Consider the following 19,673-nt stretch of genomic DNA (forward strand, 5'->3'; position numbering starts at 1 on the left):
GGATGGGGCATCTCCAGGTTTCTCCCAGAACAGGGGCTCCCTCAGGCACTTGCCCTATCCCCCATCTCCCAGGGCTGATCCCTTAGGAACCGAATCCCCCACAGTTCCTGAGGAGGGGGCCAGGTGTGCCCTCTGGCCCAGGGGGCTGGCCCGTGCCCAGGTAGCCACCCTCACTCCATGCTAGCCCCACAGCATTGCCTCGTGCCTGCCCAGTCCCTGCAGCCCCTCCACACACCCCACTGGCACCAGCTGAGCAGGATGAGGGCAGCCAGGGATGCTTTCCACTCAGAATGCCAGGGGAAGGGGTACAGCATCCCCCGTGGGGTCTGCAGGCCTGTGCCCGCGGGCCTGGTGTGGGGGAGCAGGGCTGTTCCCGTGGGAGCGGGCTGCCATGCTAATAAGGCTTTGCTAACGAGCTGGCACTGAGCCCAGAGCTGGGGCCAGCTGAGGGGAGCAAGGGGCCAGGGCCGGGGGGGCTCACCCCCACTCCACACTGTGCCATGGGCGAGGGCTGGGGGCTGGCCCTCAGGGCACTGGGGACACCTACTGCCCTGGCACCTGGCACGAGATGCCCCAGCACCGCTTCCCTGGAGCCCTGCTTCCAGAGCAGCCCCAATCTCCAGGGATACTACTGCCATGGCACTTGCTGGGCTCCTGCTCCCATGTATCCCACTCCTCAGGAGTCCCACTCCCCAGGGCCGTGCTCCCACTCATGTCCCATTGTCCTGGGGATCCTGCTCTCACAGGTGTCCTGCTCCCCAGAGATCCCATTCCCTCACAGTCCAGTTTCCCCAGGGTCTAACTCCCACAGAGGCCCTGCTCCCATCGGGGTCCCTGCACATCCATGTCCGTGTGTCTGTGCTGTCCTGCTGTATGTCCACGCTGTCTGTCCTGCTGTTCATCCATGTGCACTGACCCTGCACGTCCGTGTCCATATATCCCTGCTGTCCTCACGCACATCTGTGCACCTGTGTGGCTCGTGTCCGTCTGTCCGTGCCACCTCAGGATGCCGTGTGTGAGGTGCCAGCCTGCGTGCCAATGCCTCACCCACCCCAGTGATGCCCGAGACCTGGGCACATTCACATCTTTATTCTCACCTCTGGCGTCCTGCCACCGCCAGCATCACCCCCAGCAATAATTTACAGGTGTCACAGGTGGCCCTGGGGCAGCCAGGCTGGTGACAGAAACAGCGGGGCCACGCTGCAAATGGTGAGAGTCCAGTGCCCCCCCGTGTGATATGTACATTATACAGAGCTACCCAGAGCAACACAACACATTAAAAAAGATCTACTCTTATGTACAGTATTTATAAAAAGCATCCCAGCCTCCACCACCTCATAAAAAAATACGTCTCTTATGTACTTTGCCGCAGGACAGACCCCCCCCAGCCCTGTGCTGCCCACCCTGCCGGGCTGCCCTCCGTACTGGGAGGGGACGTGGGGGGTGGGAGAGCCACTCTCCGGGTTTTGGCATGGTTTGGATAGATGGATCCCAGCGGCATGGATGGATGGATGCGTGGGTGTGGGCTGTAGGGGTCTGAGTGCTGGCCCAGGGTGCAGGGTGAGCAGGGACAGCTTGTGTTGCTGGGGTGCCCATCACCCTGGCATCTGGGCATGCAGACAAGGGTGCCTCCAGAGCCCTGAGCTTGCCCCCAGTGAGTGCTGCCCCCAGCCCGCCCCCAAATCCCCCTCATGCCCCTTGGGTGCACCAGGCCCCAGCAGCCCAGCCGCAGCATGGGCAGGATGCCAGTGGATGCCAAGCCCATGGCATGTGTGCCACCTCCCTGGAGCAATGCAGCTGGTCCCCCGTACATGGCCCAGGGGTCAGCAGGGTCCCATCCACAGGCACCCGAGCCAACAGGTCCCCTGGCAGGCTCAGGAGCAGCAGGCTGAGCACCACCAGCCACAGCATGAGGGCCACGCCTGTCCACAGGGAGCGGGGTGCCCCGTGATACCAGGGCAGCGGGTGGCATCTCTCTGGGGATGGGGGCATGGCAGGGGAGAGGGCGGGTGGCTTGGGCACAGGTGCTGTCACAGGTCCGACCGCCCCGCTGGATTCCAGCCCCCACGGACGCTGTTCATCAGGCTCTTGATGCTATCTGGGGGAGGCCAGGGAAGTGCCCAGCCTTGGTCCCCACGGCAGGCAGTGCCCTGCGCCCCTGGCAGTGCCTGCTGCTGGTGGCTCTTGGGGTGCAGAAGAGCTCCACGTGACAGCCAGCTCCGGGTGAGGTAGGGCAGTGTTACTGTCCCCATTTTACAGATGGGGAAACTGAGGCGCAGAGCAGGGAAGGTGCCTGCTGGAGTGGCTGGAGGGCACAGGACCTGCCCCGGGCTCACTGCCCCATCCCGGACACAGGTCAAGGAGTCTCCCTGCCTGCCATGGCTCGTGCCCTCTCACCATCACCACAGGTGACGGGCAGCAACAGCAGAAGTCCCCAGGGAATCCTGGTGGGGCTGCAGCATGGGGGCTGAGCCCAGGGTGGGCTCTCCCTGGGGCACCGGGTGGGCGGGGGCGAGGTTGGCTTGGGCACCGGCAGTGGCTAGTGGCTGCCGCCGCTCTTCCCCCCACCCGTGGCCCAGTCGATGATGATGAAGCTCAAGCTCATAATCATGAAGACCACCCCGAGGAGGGCAAAGCAGGCAGCCTGTGGGGACAAGGAAGGGACTCAGGGATGGCCAGGGCAACAGGGTTCCCAGCCGGGCTCAGAACCCCATGCCTGTCCCCATCCTTGTACCCCTGCCCACGCTTACCAATATTTTGGGGGTGGAGCGCAGTGGCTCCTTGTCCTTGGGCATGATGCGGATGTAGAAGATGGCAGGGAAGATGAAGATGAGGCAGGGAGCGGAGGTGGCACCTGGAGAAGACAGGGACAGAGTGGGCAGGGGCCTCCCACCCTGCAGCTCAGCCCTGCCAGCCACACTGCCAGCACAGGTCCTGTCCACCCCCACCCCCTCCTTGCCCTCCCCAGTCCTGGCAAAGCCTTCCAGGAACCCAGGGACGCAGTGTGCTGGCACTGTCCCCACACCCCTCCTGCAGCCCGGGCCCTGGCACCGAGCGGAGTGCTGAGCGGGGGGAGCCTGGCTGGGGGATCAAGGCAAACACGCAGGGAAGAGCAGGGCAGGCACTGTGCTGTGGGAACTGGCCCGCCAGGACAGCCATGGGATGGGTGAGCCACCCAACCACCTGGTCCTGGCAGGGTGACGGGGGAAACTGAGGCACGGCAGGGTCAGTCACAGCTGAGCACCAGTCAGGACAGGGGGTGGCATGCTGCTGCAGCACCCCATGATCAAGGAGGGACAGGAGCAGGGCACTGCCACCCACCAATCAAGCCGAAGATGCCGAGAATGGAGGGGGCAAAGATGACGAGGAGGTTGATGAAGGTCAGCAGGATCACAGCAATGGCGATGTGGCGGATCCAGCTGAAGTCTTTCCCTTGGAACAGCATCTGCTGGATGGCCCGACGCACCTGGGGACAGGGACAGGGTGTCACATTCCATCCTTGGAGCCAGGACCCATATCCTGTCCCTGCAGTCCTGCTGGTCCCCATCACCCCTACTCTAGCCCTGTCCCTATGGCTCTGCAGGTCACCATAACCCCTTTCACTTCCCAAGCTCTCACCCTAATGCCCCACTGGTTCCTGTCACCCCTTCACCCCTGAGCCTCTGTCTCATCACCCCTGCCTCTGCCCCAGCCCTGCTCCTGGCACCCAGAATGTCCTGTTCCCCAATCCCTGTCTTCATCACTGCCTCAGTTTCCCTTCTCAAAGCCTGGTGCTGAAGCCACCTGGGGGGTCACTCACCGGGAAGAGGACGATGGGGACGGTGAGGGTGACAGCCGTCAGCACAGCCACACGCACACACAGGATAAGCACATCAAAGGGGTCCACCTTGTTGTAAGTGTGCAGCAGCTCTGACTCCACACGGTCTGTGAACACCATCAAGGAGCCCCTGGGTGAGCCCCAGCAGCATCACCCCCCTGGCACAGGTGTGCCAGCCCCAGTCCCCTCCCCAAGGGCTCACCGTAAAACGTGAGGTAGCCAAAGAGGGCAGCCAAGAAGTACATGAGGTACATGACCGTGATGGAGATGTTGGAGATGCACTGCATCTTCTTCTTGGAGGGGCTGCAGGACACGGTGGGCTCAGCACAGCCCCGTGGCACCCAGTGACACCAAGCACCCACCCAGTGAGGAGGGGTGATGCCAAAACACTCTGGGGTGTGTGGGGCATGTGCGGAGAGGGGCTGTGTCCCCCTTCCTGGGCAGGGTGGCACCAACCAGCCACCCACCCTCTCTGGGTCACAGCACCCACCTCCCAGGGGTCCCACCACCACCCCTGGATCATGGCACCCACCTCCCAGGGGTCCCACCACCAGCCCTGGATCATGGCACCCACCTCCCAGGGGTCATACCATCCCTGCACCCATTCTGAGTCATATCACACACCTCCCAGGGGTGACAGCGCCCACCCAGGGTTATATCACCAGTCTCCCAGGTGTGATATGGCCTACCAGCCACCTGCCCACCTACCCCAGGTTGTATTACCCACCTCCTGAGACTGATATCACCCATCCCAGGTCCTATCAGCCAGCATGCACCCACCCACTGCCCCACCCAGGGTCATATCACCCACCTCCCCACGCTGCCCCGGCACAGGTCCCACACATGGATGTCACTGCCTTTGGGTGGGTGCCCGATGAAGCCCACCCCTCCCTGTGGGTGCCCCCACCCAGGACTCACTCCTTCAGCTCGGTGTAGATGGGCAGGACCTCGGGGTGGCAGACGAAGGCAAAGGCCATGATGGGGATGGTGTAGGCTGTCTGTGCAAGAGGAGCACGACTGACTGCTGGGGGCCAGAGGGACGTGCTGCCAGCACCAGGACCACCCATCTTCATTGGGTGCATGGGGTGGGGGCTCACCCAGAGCCTCAGGTCCTTACCTGTGAGTTCAGGGTGAAAAAGCTGGGTGTGCAAGTGTCCTGCTCGGGGGCCTGGAGGACTGTGTAGCCATTCTGGTAGTCACTGGTGCTGACAGTGGTGACGTTGAGGATGCCCGTGGTGTTCCCCTCCTGCTCCGGAAGTGGGCAGGGGATCTGGAACTTCTTGTAGATGACCTGGGGTTGGGGGGAGATGGAGCCAGTCAGTTCTTGGTGCCCCCAGCTCCCAGCACACATTGGCCACATGCCCAGCAGGAGAGTGACCCTGCTGGGAGCCCTCCTAGGGACACCCTTTGCTAGGGTTGCCCTGTGGTGATGCTGCTCCCCCAGCCTGTCCCTGTGGGGGTGGGCAGCAGGACAGAGCCAGGCAGCAGCACGTGGAGGGGCCACATGTGCAGATGCCCCTCCAGCACCTTCCCCCCTTTCCCTTTCCACAACATTCGGTTCCTTCAGCCGAAAATAACCCAGCAGCTTGACAGCCCTGCCACAGTGTCTCTGCAGCCCCGAGCACCCGCTGTCCCTGCTGCCTCTGCTGTCCCCACAGCAAGCAGCCCAGCCTCACACCCCAGCAGGAGGGATGCTTGGCACCCCAAGGGCACTGCCAGTGCCAGCGGGTGCTCACCGAGATCAGGAAGAAGACCATACAGCTGAGGGAGAAGCCGCTGGCGTAGCCAAGGTAGCCTGGGGAGGGAGGAGAGTGGCTGCTGGGTGCGGGCGGGACCCTTGCACTGGCTCAGTGTCCCCTCCTTGCCCAGCACATCCAGGCTGGCACCATCGCCCCGTGGGAGACCCAGGGTGCCAGACCCCAGTGCCATGGGTAGCATCTCCCTGACTTACCCAGCTGCTTCATGAGGGCCAGGGGCAGGATAATGGTGACAGAAACCAGGATCACCAGGTAGTTCCCATTCATGTACCAGTCCCTGGAAGCAGAGGGCCTGCTCACCACCTCAGTCTGCCGGGCCACAGCAGGCAGAGGCAGCCACTGTGGGGGCTGTCTGCCATTCCTAGGGACCCTTAAGCTGCCATATCCCAGGGGCACTGGTGTCCCCTGAGGCTGGCATTCCTGCTCTGCTAACATCCCTGGGGACCCCTGAGACAGCATCTTTGGGGACCCCTGAGGCCAGCATCCCTGGGGGCCCTTGAGCTAGGGCTCTGCCTATCCCCACAGTGATGCACCCACAAGGGCTCGTGAGTTGCTAGTGGGGATGTGGGCATGGGGTGGGGGGACCTATACCCAACCAGACCCCCACCCTGCAGCCCAAAGTTCTGCTCAAGGAGGAAAGCCTGATCCCAAGAGGATGTGAGGAGCAGGGATTGGAAGTTCAGCTCGGTTTAATCTCACCCAGGGGCTTATTCAGCACTGACAGTTATCAAAAATAGTAGTGGCTTAATGATAGTAAATCCCTGCCACGGGCTGCACAGCTGGAGCCAGAGCCCCGGCGCCTGCCCGGGGAAGGCACGCAGGCAGCGTGGGCAGGAGGCACTCACGTGGTCTTCTCCTCCAGGTTCAGGAAGGTCTGGATGACCAGAGGCACTTCAGATTTGACAATGTACAGGTAGCTGGACATGGCTGCAGGGCAGAAGGAGGTCTTGGTGCCCTGGTGTTCTGTGGTCCCACCCCCTGTCCCCAGCCCCGGCGGGTCCCCCAGCTCACCCCCGATGTTCTGCAGCGTGATGGCGATGGCCGCCGCCAGCTTCCCCGGCGTGCCGAACGCTCGGTAGCCCAGCTGCTCATAGGCACGGATGCCTGTGGGACAGGGAGCAGTGGTGGTGGGTGGGAGTCAGGGTGGGACCCCCAGCACGGCCCTGCTGAGGACTTGGCACTCACCCACAATGCCTGAGGACTTGAGCAGCAGGTGGATGGAGTAGCTGGAGAGCAGGGCCACTGCTGTCAGGAGGAAGCTGCAGGAGGACAGCGCACACAGTTACCAGTGGGTCACAGCACAGGGCTCAGACACGGCTGTGGGGCAAACCCCATGCAGATGTGCTCTGCCTGTGGGCAGCTGGCCTGGCAGGATACCACGCCCCTCCCTCGGCACCAGTTGGGTGTTCATGGGGCAGATTCAGTCCATGTCTCCACACCCAAAAGGAGCCATCACTCATGTCCTTCAAGCTACTTTTGAAAATCTGACTTTGTAGGAAGGAAGGCAAACCTTCACCCTCCCCCTCCTCCCCCCGAGCGGGACACAGCACTTAGGCAGACTTTTTGGGCATTGCTCAGCCAGCAGGACACTGGTCCCTGCATCACCCCAAGCCAGAGACTTCTTTCTTGCCTGCACCCACCAATCCCCTTGGAGGAGCCCCCCAGACCTGGACATCCCCCCCATGCCCCCATGGCACTCACAGGAAGAGGATGATGCCGGTGTTGGCCATGGCATAGGCCAGCCCCAGGATGCCGCTGCCCATGATGGCATTGCTCAGATTGAAGACGGACATCCCGAAAGACGTCTTCCCTTCAAACTGTTCACAGGACACAACAGGGAGGGGATGCACCAGTCACACTGGGAGCTTGCCCCATCCCACCCCCACCACTGCGCCCGTGCTGCTACTCACATCAGTGAAGTGTGTCTGCTTCTTCTCGGCACCATGGGGCAGGAACTCCTCCATCTCTGCCACGCCAGTCTGGTTCTCTTCAAATCTGTCCATGGAGGGAGAGGAGTGAAGCCAAAGCAGAGGCAGGGACCATCAGCACTGGCTGGTATCTCAAGGGCAGGGAGCAGCTCAGAGACCCCCCAGGTCCCTGCACCGCCACTTGCCCTGAGGCCCCTACCTGTCACCCGCCAGTGAGGGGACAGCGGAGGCGGTGAGTGCGGCCGTGTGCTTCCCGTTGGGCACCAGCTCCACCATCTCGGCCTGGAGGGGCACGTCCGTGGTATCCATGGCTGGGAGACAGCTGGGCTTGCTATGGGCTCTACTCAGGCTCTGCAAGAGGGAGGCAACAGTGGTCCAGCTCTGGGCAGGAGCAGCGGAGGGGCTGGCCTGGAGCCTCACAAGTCCTGCCTCCACCAGGGACACTGAAGCTGGGCTCAGCACCAGCGCTGGTGGCACGGCAGGGACAGGTGCCTGGGGATGGGAGGGTCACCGAGCCAGACATCACGGTGGTGTGCTCCTCCCTTCTGCCCGCTCAGCACACAATATCCCACGGAACTCAGCCCCAGCTCCAGGGCCCCACCAGAGCCCCAGCGTGGGGGTGCCCTCTCGCCCAGCCAGACATCCCACAGCCCACCCCGTCCCCTTGCTCACAGCACAGCACTGCCCAGCCCCAGAGTCCCCATCCACACCGCCTGCCCACCTCCACTCCCCTGCCCGCAGCTCTCGGCTCCATGACTCTGTTTCCCCTCCTGCAGACGGGTGCCAGCGGGCGAGTGGGGGCGTTTGGGAGGGCGGCTGAGGACGGGGTCGGGAGCTCAGGGACCCCCCCGGCCGCCGTTATGTAAAGCCCGTGGCGCTGCCCGGCGCGAAGGGCTCACCCACGTCCCGCCGCTGCCGGGGTGCCAAGGCGGGGGGCTCGGGGGCACGTCAGGGCTGGACAAACGGAGCAGGAAAGAGCGCGGGGCCGGGAGACAGCTCCTTGGCAGGGGAAGGCGGCCGGGCTGCCGAGCGCGGGACGCCTTGGCACGCCGCACAAAGCCGCCTCTGTGCGAGCCCCGGCCCTCCCCGCCCCGCTGGGAAACGGCACAGGGTGGCTTTCTGGGGCAGGCTGGCAGCCGGGGCAGGGTCCCGCCACCCCCCACTGCCCCGAGGGGCTGGGGTCTTGTTCGGCTGGCCAGGGGGCTCCACACTGGGGCTATGTCCAGCCAAGGGCTGCTGCCACCCAGCTGGAGGTTAGGCCTGGCTGGGATGCAGTGTGGTCCCCAATCCCGGGAGGATGCTGCTGCCCCACCACTCTGCTGCCCGGGGGTGCCATGGGGTGAGCAGGGGACATTCCCACCTCTATGCTCGCAGGGGATTGGTGCCCCCAGAAATCTGAGGAGCCTTCCCACAGCACAGTTGGGTCCAGCAGTCCTGCTGGCACGCAAGGGAAGGATGACACGTCAGGGTGGGGGTGCCAGCACCTCCGGTCTCCTGAGCGGCTGCCCTGCTTGTCCCTGCCCATACAGGCCACAAAGACCTGGCAGGGTCATCCCAGGCCACACACTGGCTGCTGGCACTGCCAGGGGGGCCGAGCCCCTGTGGTTGGCCCAGGGTGGTGGGCACATATTTGAACCACCCTACCTGCAGCACCCAGCTAGGTGGGGAAGCTGAGGCAGGACACAGGCCAGCAGGGACCAAAATGAGAAGGTTCAGCCATGCGGGGGACGAGAGGGAAGCGCAGGGCGGGTTCTGGGTGATGATTTATCCCCTCCACTAGGCCTCTGCTTGGGATGGATCCAGGCATGAACAAGGCTGCCAGCACGTCCAAAAGCCACCGTTAACTCTGCGCCTTCCCACCACCACAGCAGGCATCGCTGAACCCACCACTCACCCAGTGTGGGACTGAGGGGGGGCACCAGATCTGTGATGTTCCAACACCTCCCTAAGCCCCCCAGTGCCGCTGGGCTACCTGCGGGCAGGGCTTCACCACATCCCACTGGTGGCACGCAGCATCTGCCCACTCCCCTGCCCGCTCCCCCACGGGCGCCAGGAAGGCTGGGCACTCTCGTCTGCAGCCCCTTTCTTCTCCCAGGTTATAATTACACCTCTCTGGGCAGCTCAGGAAATACCAACTTCTTCCCCCAAGCGTCTCTCGGAATAGCAAGCGGCACGGCCGGGCTCATTCAGCATGCACCGGGCTTCGTGCTGCCACCCAGACGCTTCCTCCCGCCGGGCAGCCTGGCACAGCCCTGGCACAGCCCTGGCACAGGCCCAGCACCACTCACTGCCACTTCCCCAGCTGGCCCTGGCCTTTGCCCCTCGGCCAGGCTCTCCTGGTGGCAGTAGCCAGGGCAAGGGGGGAGATGAAAGAGGAGGGAGCATGAGACAATTCGATCGGGCAGTGTGAGCCCTGCCTGCTGCTGTTTGCCTTGCGATAAGGCAGAACAGCAAATACAGAGTGACGGGTGGCCCTGAAGGGGTGGCTTGGTTCCCCTCCAGGCGGGGTTGGTGGGTTCACCACCTCACTGTGTGCCCACCAGTTGGGAACCCTCTGCTCTGGGCAAAGAGCATCTCTTCAGGGATCTCTTCCCTCAGGGTGCCACCACGCAGATGGGATGCTGCCATCTTCACTGCCACGTTGGGTAGCCCACATGCTGCCTGGCATCATCCCGCTCCTGACCAGCAGCTCCAGCACCTGCTCACCCAGCTGATGGTGTGGACCTGGCCATATGCGTGGGCACAGAACCCCCCGGGCTGTGGCACCCAGGGCCACGTTCCTGGGGGTGCTGGGCAAGCTGCATCGATTTCCCGGCACGCGCCTCTCCGCTGCCTGCCGGGCTCTGGGACACAAGGACAGCGCTGCAGCCAGACCTCCCTCCTCTGCCAGGCTGCTCCGGCTGTCCCAGAGCTTGGTGACACCCCTCCAACACTGCGGTGTGGCCAGGCAGCCTGAGCCGGGCCCTGGTGCTGTCCCGCAGCCCCGGCAGAAGGAACACGGAGCCGGATGCGTGGGACGGCACGTCCCGTCCCGCCGGCCACGTCTGCGCTCCCGGGCAGGCTGCGTTTGCTCTCGCACGCTCGTCCCGGCCAGCACAGAGCCTGCCCGCCCTCGCTGCGATGGGGACACGTGTGTGGGGCGGCCCGGCTCCCAAATCCCTGCCCTGCTCTGGCAGACGGGCAGTCCTGGGCTCACCTCGGCCCCCGGCCAGCCTTCCCCAGGGACCAGGGCACCACCGTGAGGGTTTCGGTCCTGGAAGGGACCGCATCCCTCTCTCTGCCTCCCATGTCGCTTCCACACACCTCATTTGAAAGGTGGAAAATCCCGGCGGGAGGCAGGCACAGGCGGGAGCGGGGGGCTGGGCAGGGGAGCTCTGTCGGCAGTGCCAGCAGGTATGTTGGATGGGCTGGATGGGAGGTCCATTGCATCTGGCGACGTGGCCAGCAGGATGTGTATCACCCTGGGCAAGCCTGGCTCCCGCGCTGTGCCCGTTCCCCCGGTCAGGCCCCGGCCCGTCACAGTCCCCAGCAGCGCAGGCGGTGCCGGCGGGAGCGCAGCACACGTGGGGACAAGCGGCCAGTCCTGCGAGCCCTGCCTGTGCCACACAGCGCCAGCCGGGGGGGCCGTGTCCCCAGAGCCCACAGCACCCGCCTGTGAGCACCCACGGCTCCCACCTGTGCCCAGCGAAGGCACAGGGTGTCCCTGGCAGCAGGTGAGTGCTCCCCAGGCCGGGGACCCCCACAGGGCAGAGAGTCCCTCCCCATCTCCTCTCCTTGTAGATGAATCCTTGTTAATCCGGCCCAGCTGGAGCCGTGGGACTATTCCGGGTGGTAATCCGGCTTTAGCGCCAAGCCTGCCGCAGCTGCCGGCCTGCCCTGCGTGCGGGCAGCCAGGTATCCCTCCCATTGCGCTGCTGCCGCCGCTGTGTGCCGGGCACGGCAGCCCCCCCGGGCCAGGTGGCCGTTCGGGTTTCAGCAGAGCTGGGCACACAGGTCTCATGTTCCCTGAGGCTGTGCTGGTGACCGAGCCCTGCCAGAGAGATGGGCAGGGAATGCCAGCCATATTCCCCCAGAGCCATCAGCCCCAGCCCTGGGGTTACCCCCAGCACTGAGCCCAGGGTGAGTCCAGCCTGGGGTCCCTGGTCTGCCCCTGGCACTGCTGTGGGCACAGGGGGGTGTGGGCACACAGGCACAGCTGGGCAACAGCCCAAACCTGGGTGGTCCCTGGGCAACCCCTGCCCAGGGAAGTTGACCCCAGCAGGGCACACAGCAGAGAAACCCCTCTCTCCTTGCCTTCCACAGAGAGCTGCTCTCCACAGCTGCCCTGGGAGTAGGTCTGCCCTTCCCCTGAAGCACACACAGGCAAAGATTTCCTCCAGCCTGTCTTCCTAAAATTAGTAACACAAACCTGGTTTTAACCTCTGGTGTTCCACCCCCCACCTCCCAGCTAAGCAAAGGCAGTGCCAGGGTGCCACCTCCTCCAGAGGAAAGGGGCACCCAAAGGGGCAAATCCAGCCATTCAGGGGATGGCCAGGCACCTCACCTTTGGGGCAAAGGTTCTGAGGGGGGGCCCACAGGGGCATGGGAACCCCAGTAGCTGTGGGAAAGGACAGCTGGAGGCAAAACCTGCCCGGTGCATGGCTGGAGAGCCTTTCTGGATAGCCCTGCTGTAGACCTTCCCCAAACAGATCTGTGGGAGATTCTCCTGAGATAGATCCACCTGGGATCCTCTGGAGATGACAGCCCCACCAGCTGGTCATGCCAACCAGCCCCACTCATGCCCCCAGCACAAGGTGGGTAGAGTAGGCACTGCTCCTGGGCTCACCTCACCTCTTTCAGCCCCAAATACCACACCATGGCTCAGCCTCGGGGCAGGCAATTCCCCCAGGGCTCCAGCCAGGGCAGGACTGGCAGTAGCAAGTAGGAACAAGCAGCTCTGAAAGCTGCTGTCCTGGCTAGCAGGGCTCTGGCAGCACCAACACCTGCCTGGGCACTTCTGGCCATATCTGCTACTCCATATAGACAGTGATGTCCATCCAGGGTCTTCCCTCTAAGAGCACAAGTGGCAGCCCTGGCCTGGGGGACAGCCGCACCTGAGCCTGGGAATGGGGTCTGGGACACAGCAGAGAGGGGAAAGGCAGTTCAGGGAAGGGAGTGGTAGAGCCAAACATCATGGTGGGGCCATGGAGAGGGTTTTCTAGTGCCAGAGCCATGGTGCAGCTCAACCACAGCATCACCTGCCAGGCACACAACCCATCACCATCCTGCCACATCCTCCAACATCCAAGCACCAGGACCAAGGCAAGCTGGGAAAAGCAGTGAGGAAGCTGAGGCCAGGCGAGGGGAGTCATGTCCAGCACTGGGACAGCCCAGGCTGTTGCTGTCACCTGCCAGCTTGAGTCCATGCGGTACAAGGTCAGGTGGCAGGTACAGCTGGCAGCACAGGGATGGGGACAGGGGGTCACAGCCCGAGGCCCATGGCACTCAGTGTGGTTCTTGGGGAGGCTGGGTGAGACACCAGCTTGAGCCCAAAGCATCTCAGGCAGTGCTAGGCTCTATGATGAGTTTTGCTATAAACTTCAAACACTGTCCTCCAGGAACACAGGGTCACCCAGGGAAGGTGGCAAGGCAACACAGGTAGTGGTGCTACAGAGACTGATGGACAGACAGCGCCTGGAAAACAACATCTCGGGTTTACTACCACACCTCTGGAGTTTTGTTTTGCCTTGGAAGCAAGATGCTTTCTAGGAGTTCACACTCCCCAAAACACAACTGGCCTTAGTGGGATGACACAGAGGGGTCAATAGCAAAACCTCCAAGGTGCCATTTGCTGCTGGCAGTGCTGGGCACATCAGGAGGGACTGGCCTCAGCCTCCGGCACCTCCAGCACAGCCTCCTATGGCAATCAGGAGCCACGATTCACCCAAGCCCTGTGGCACCACCACTGTGCCTGGCCATGGCACTCTCACCATTGGACCAGCCTGACATTTGCTCCACAGGGTCAGCAGGACTGGGCTGGCTGTGCCCCGCTGGCATGGGGGCACATGGGGGACCCAGCCAGTCCCAGAGCTGCGTCAGCAGCTGGGGAGGCACGCGGCGGCTGAGACCCACGCGGCGAGGAGAGCCAGGGCACGGGGGTCCATTCTGGCCCCAACCCGCCTCTGTTTTCTCAAGGGTTGCACTTCCAAAGGAGCCCGTGGGATTCCGCTCCTTCCCCCATCCCCACACGCCAAGGAAAATAGGCTCTGCCGGCGCTTGTTTGTTTGCCATGGCCGCGGCCCCGGCGTGTGATTACAGCTGCAGCACGGTCGGGTGCTGTGGGGCCCTTTGCGCCCCAGCCAGGGTCCCCGCAGTGCCAGCACCCCCGTGCCACCCCCGAGTGGAACGGAGTGTCCCACTGCTCCTGAGCATCCCTGGCCACCTGAGCCAAGGCACACCAGCACTCTGTTCTGGGGCACAGGGCAGTGCTGCCAGGCACAGACGCCTTTCTCTGGGGTACCCCCTTGAAGCCACAGGGACCAGACAGGTCTAACACCTCATCTTGGGCCTGGTCCAACACCAGTGGAAAATTCCCCATCTCCTGTGCGTCAGCTCAGCACAGCCATGCCCTCCGCAGCCAGTCAGGGTTCTGCTTCCCTGCCATCCCACCTGTTGGGGACTTGCCAGGTCCCTTGTCTCACCCGTGCCACCGCATGGCTTGGGGGCCCCTAGTCCAGCAAACACCTGCTGTGGCTCAGTTTCCCTTGGGGAAGGTTTCTCTCCAGTGGGACTTTGGAGCTGACACAGCAGAGAGGGCCACCACGCCGGCTGGCAGAGCACACGCATGGCCAACAGGAACGCAGTGTGCTGCCCGCCTTTCCACGCTGCTGGCGCGGCCAGCCAGGCTCTATTAATACCCCAGCCCGTGGAATCGCCGCACGCAGGTCCCAGGCAGCCCCGGTGCCCGTGACGGCCGGCACCGCTCTCCCTGCCCGTGCCCCCGCCCCGGCACCCTGACATCCGATCCTGCCCACAGCCGCTTCCAGCCTTCAGAAACATATGTCATTCCCACGGGCGATTAAAAATTAAAGCAGAAAACTGGGAAAATACAGGGAGTTTGGGGATGGTGTCGCTGTGAGGATCAGCGGAACGATGCCCGCCGAAGCCCCCACACCGCGCTCCGGGCAGGGGCAGTGTCGGGGCGCTGGGCTCTGCCTCCCCCGGCACCCGCGGGATCTTCACCCGCCCGTGGGAAGGTGCCAGCCGCTGACAAGGGGCAGGAGTACAGCAAAGCAAACAGCCCCGGGGCGCTAGCACCTGCCAGAGCTGCCGGGCCCCGGAGCCTTCCCCGTGCTGCCCGGAGCCGGGAGGAGGAGGAGGAAGAGGAGGAGAGAGAGAGAGACGGGCTGTGAGAGGAAAGCGGGGCCGGCGAGAGATGAGAGAAAGGACTGGATGGGGTGCGGAGGAGAATTAGGGGAGGTGAGGGGTCCGAGTGCCCGGCAGCCTCCAACCACGGAGCTTCAGGGAGGAGCGAGCCTGGGAGTGCGAGCGGCGGGAGAGACCTACCTGCCCCCTCTCCGCGGTGCCTCTGCTGCGGGCTGGGACAAGCAGCCCCCGGTGGCCGGTGCCGCGGATTAGAGACTATCCTGCGACCGTAATCCGGCGGAGCCCGAGATTAAACCGGACCCGATCCCGCCCCCAGTGCGAAGGCTCCCAATCTGCTCTCCGCCGGGGCACGGGAGGAGCGCTTGGGAGCGACCGCCCCGCATCGACCGACCCCCGCCCCGCCCCGCCCCGCCCCGCTCCGGCGGGACCACCGCTCCTCGGGCACGGCCGCCCCCGGGGCATCGCCCCCGCCGGGCATCAGTGTCCCTGGGCATCACCTCCCGCAAGCGAATCACCCCCGCACCAGGCATCATCCCCCTCGGGGCATCAGTGTCCAGGCAGCGCTGCCCTGTCTGGAACAGCGAACTCACCAAGCATCCCCACGCACCGCACACGGCACCAGGTGTCTGTGCTCCACACGGTACCAGGTGTCTGTGCCCCACACGGCACCAGGTGTCTGTGCTCCTCACGGCACGATCACTGTATGGGGCACCCCTATCCTGCCAGGTATTGACACCCCGCCGGGCACCCCTGCCGACAGCAGCTGAGGCTCCTGCAGGCGGCCAGGGGCTGCTTCCAAAGAAGCAGGGCTGGGGCAGTCGCTCTAATCTACCTGAAGAGCTAAATCCAGTACATGCTGAGTGTGGGCACAGCGTTTCCCTCCCTCTTGGACAGGGACAGGTCACCCAGCAGCGCTCCTTCAGGCAGATTCTCTGCCTGGCCTGGGAAGCTCAGGCTGCTCCCACCTTAAGCCAGCCCAGCTGGCTGCCCTGCTCATGGTGCCCGCTGTCCCCACAGCTCTCACCCCAGCATCTCAGCACACTGGGAGGAAACAACCCGTGTGGAATCATCCCAACAAGACCCAGAGTAACTGAGACAGGCCAGCCCCCTTCTCTAGTCTCCATCAAACCTCCCCGCTTGAGCTGAAAGATGTTCTATTTTCATGAAGAAACAAATCCCCAGTTCCCCAAAGCAGAAATTTCTCCCAAGTGCATCGCATATGCTTTAGGGAGAGCCATGGGCCCTGGGGAGTCTCCAGTTGTGTCCCCAAAGATTCCCTGTACCTTTACAAGGTCTGCCACGCCTAAACTACCTCCTGCTCCTCTGTCCTGCCCAGCTTTTACTTCAGAGGAAAATTTTGGGGGTCCACGCTTGGGAGTCCCCCCAGCTCCCATGCTGAGCTGCAAACCCTGCCCAGCTGCTGTGCATGGGCAGAATGGCTCCTCATGCTGCTGCGAGGTTTTATTTGTGTTATGCATATCTTCCATAAATCCTTGCAGAGCCTCGGGCAGCCCGGGATGGAAACGGCATTGCCAGCCAGCAGCGAGCGTCGCCATCGGGAGAAGAGGCACCCTCCCTCTCGCCTGGACATCGAGGGATGTTAAATATTCAGTGGCAGCTCTGCCCTCCCGCTCCCGGCAATCCCGCGGCTCCTGTTACTGCCGCTCTCCTTTGGCTGCAGACACACATCCATTAACTAATTTCTAATAACAGCAGCATGCGTAAGTGCTGAACCAGCGCTGGCTGGCACGCCGGGGGACTGGAGGCAGCCAGGTTTGGCAGTGTGACGGGGGAGCCAGAGGCACCCAGAGGATGGGCATGGCTGGCCTCAAGCCATCAGTTTAACCCTTTCCATGCTCTGGAGAAGGCGGGTGCAGCCACGTGGCACCTGCGGAGAAACGTCCCGGGCTGGGCGGCCACGTGTCTCACCAGGGCTGGAAAAGGCAGCCAGGAGCTCCCGCCCTGTGAGCAAACACAGCACAGGTGCTGGGCCTGGGGACAGCAGTGTGGGCCCGTGGCACAGGGTGCAGCCACTGCCCAGGGGTAGCATGCTGGAGGAACTGTGGGAAGTCATTTGGAGGCTGCCTGCTCCTTCCCAGCCTCCAAATGCCCTTCCCCTGCTACTGGCACAAATGCAGCCATGTCTGCTTTGTACTGTCCCCTCTCTTGTCCAGCATGTGACAGCCTCACCGGTGTTCTCACTTTCTGGGTGGGCAGAGGACAAGGGCTCCACCGTGTCAAGCTGAAGCTTTGTGGAAAATCAAAGCAGTGAGGAGAGGAGGAAAAGAGAGTGAAGATGTCCCCAGAACCTCCCAAAGCCTGTCCCAGCACTTGGCACACAGTAGCTGGAGGCTCCTGCAGTCAGGCTGGCAACACAGAGAGGAGCCATGAGAGGGGTGGGCTAAGACCCTCTCTCAACCCCTGAGCGCTCTGGTCACCAGGGCTTCCCCAGTGCAGCTCTGGCCAGTCTCACCAATGGCTCTGCTGGTGTCAGGGCTCCAGTGGATTGCAAAATTGCAGCCGTGCGGTTTTCTCCAGCTGGCTGGAAAGTTTGACGCCGGATTCCCGTATGTGAGGAGCCTTCAGGGGAGCACGGCCCAGCACGGCTCATCTCTCCAGCAGCCTCACCAATGGCAGGGAGCCGAGTGCTGTGCCAGAGCCTTTGCCCTCAGCACACCCCCGTGGGCTTTGCCTTCTCACCATTTCCCCCAGCCAAAAGCTGCCCTATTTCTTATCCTTCAGCTGTGCTTTGAGATCAGAGATTAAAGGGAACCCATAAAACCCTGGGCCTCCAATGTCACAGCAGGGACAAGGCCAGCCCAGGAGCCAGGCACAGAGCAGTGGGTGCTGTGTATGGCCAGGACACGCTCTCCTTGTCACGCTCGGCTTCCTCCCCAGCCCTGAGCCCGCTGCTGCCTGCCACTGCCCGCTGCTCCCAGAGCCCAGATGGCAGGAAGATAGGGCAGAGATAATGCTGAGATTTGCAGCCCAAGCAGTGCTCCCCCTCACCACCACTGTGACCTCTTGAGCAAGAAGTGTCCCGGAGATTGCCCTTTCCAGGAACATTCCAGAGGGTGCCTCTGGTCCCCATCCCTGGGCATCCCACAGACACAGCACCAGCGCACAGGGGCTCCAAAACCCCCACTGCCCTCTTGACGCCATAACCGTGAAGAAGGGAGGCACAGAAGGAATGCTGACTGTAAGAGGAGAGGGATGCCTGTGGCCAGCAGCACGGGCTGGGTGGGCTCCAGAGTGACACCTGCCCCAGGCCATGTGCAGGGCTGGAGCCTTCCTCCCCCAGCCCTCCCTGCTCAGAAGCAGCAACCTCTCTGCGCACAGAGGTGCTGGGGAGCAGCTGGTGCCCCCTGCCTCGCCCTTGGCCGCCTCCCTCGCGGCACACGCTGTCATGTGGCAGGGCACAACAACAACACGGGCTAATTGGTTAATGTGATTTCAAAACATGATTTGCAATTATAACTCACCAGAGAGCATTCAATGATCCCGCACATCGCAGAGTGGGTTTTTCTCCTTCGTTTGTTCCTGGAACCTCGAAACCAATTAACTTTACAGAAGCCAGAAGCAAAGCACGGCTCAGCAGACCTGAAGGGTGGGTTATCTCTGTGCTCAATCGCTCAATCTGGGAACCAAGGGCTGCAGGACGAGCCCCGGGGTAACCCCAATGCTTCTCCCTGCACCACTGAGGGGTTTGGAGGGACCTACACAGGCTCCCCCAGCTCCAACCCATCAGGCACCAGGGCTGCTTGGGAGCACCTGTGCACAGGAGGATGCCCTGAGCCATGACGTGTGGGAATAAACTGCTCCTGTTGGCATTGGGAAATTGTCCCTTCAGTTCCCTCCAGAGGTGCTGGCACCTCAGGCAGCCTGCTCCCCTGTGCCATCCACACTGCACAGCCGTGTCCCCCCATCCCCACGGGCAGCACCCACAGCCCCACCAGGGCCAGGGGCTTTGTTTCTGCGGCTTGACAATCCTGCAGCAAAGGCTTAAATGCTGTTAAGGTAATTAAGCAAGGATTTAGCAAGGACTTGAATGCCTTCAAATGCCTTTCAAGCCAAACCAACCCAAGTAGCCATGATGCTCCTGAAACATCCATCACCCAGTGCCCAGCTCTATGAGTCTTGGCTTGTTTCCCCAGTGACCCCAATTGCCAGGCTCCTTTGCTCCCCACATCCCTCTGGAAAGGCAGACATGGGGCCAGCAGTATTTTCTCTTGCATGGGCAAAGAGGTGTTGGGTGCCATCAGCCTCTGGAGGGATGATCTGGCAATTGTCCCCCAGGATGGTGACATGGCTCCACTCTGCAGGGAGACCCCTGCCCACAGGAGAACCCTCCCATGTGCACAGGGCCCGAGCCTCTCCAGGCTGGGAGCTGCCTTCCGTCAGCTCCCCAAGCCTCTGGGAGCTCAGCTTTCCACACTGCAGCCACGCAGGCTTCCTGAGGACAGGGAGGGAGCTCAGGCAGCTGCCAGAACCTCTGAGGAGGCACAAGGCGGTGCCAGCAGAGCAGCATGGGGCAGTGGAAGGAAGTGTGGGGCAGTGTTGGGGGTCTCCCGTCCCTGGGGAGGGGCTCTCCTGCTCATCTCCAAGCTCCCTGCCAGCTGTCAGGGAGTGTGGGGCTGGCTGGGACACTCCTGGGGGATGCCAGGCACAGTGCCCAGGGCCTGGGCAGCAGGGTGGCAGATGGCTGGGGAGCTGGGGACCGGGGAGCAGGGGAGGACCAGGGACACCTTTCAGCCCAGACAACTGTAGCATCCTTGTTTAGAGTTATTTAAAACTGGGCCAGAAATG

The 19,673-nt window shown here is 62.9% G+C and overlaps 1 protein-coding gene across 1 annotated transcript; it reads right to left on the reverse strand.

The window, feature by feature from the left end:
- Positions 1-1,706: 1,706 nt before the first annotated feature.
- SLC38A3 (solute carrier family 38 member 3) lies at positions 1,707-15,197 on the reverse strand. The gene is made up of 16 exons (XM_030956675.1): positions 15,048-15,197; positions 7,702-7,853; positions 7,485-7,569; positions 7,276-7,391; positions 6,760-6,833; positions 6,586-6,678; positions 6,420-6,501; positions 5,769-5,851; positions 5,554-5,612; positions 4,935-5,108; positions 4,736-4,815; positions 4,020-4,120; positions 3,800-3,924; positions 3,322-3,466; positions 2,751-2,854; positions 1,707-2,644 (listed from the first exon to the last, which is right to left on the reverse strand). Exons 2-16 carry the CDS (start codon positions 7,809-7,811, stop codon positions 2,540-2,542), a joined length of 1,536 nt encoding a protein of 511 aa, XP_030812535.1. The 5' UTR covers positions 7,812-7,853; positions 15,048-15,197; the 3' UTR covers positions 1,707-2,539.
- Between the last annotated feature and the right edge of the window lie 4,476 nt (positions 15,198-19,673).

The sequence above is a fragment of the Camarhynchus parvulus genome, chromosome 12 (assembly GCF_901933205.1).
Source record: "Camarhynchus parvulus chromosome 12, STF_HiC, whole genome shotgun sequence".
Taxonomy (NCBI): Eukaryota; Metazoa; Chordata; class Aves; order Passeriformes; family Thraupidae; genus Camarhynchus; species Camarhynchus parvulus.

What these genes read in the sequence shown, in the direction of transcription:
- SLC38A3 (XM_030956675.1), bottom strand. Translation starts at nt 7,811, where the DNA reads ATGGATACCACGGACGTGCCCCTCCAGGCCGAGATGGTGGAGCTGGTG. An exon ending in ATCTACACCGAGCTGAAGGA is followed by an intron (nt 4,121 to 4,735) that starts GTGAGTCCTGGG and finishes CGTGTCCTGCAG; the next exon opens with CCCCTCCAAGAAGAAGATGC. An exon ending in TCCCCATCGTCCTCTTCCCG is followed by an intron (nt 3,467 to 3,799) that starts GTGAGTGACCCC and finishes CCCTGTCCCCAG; the next exon opens with GTGCGTCGGGCCATCCAGCA.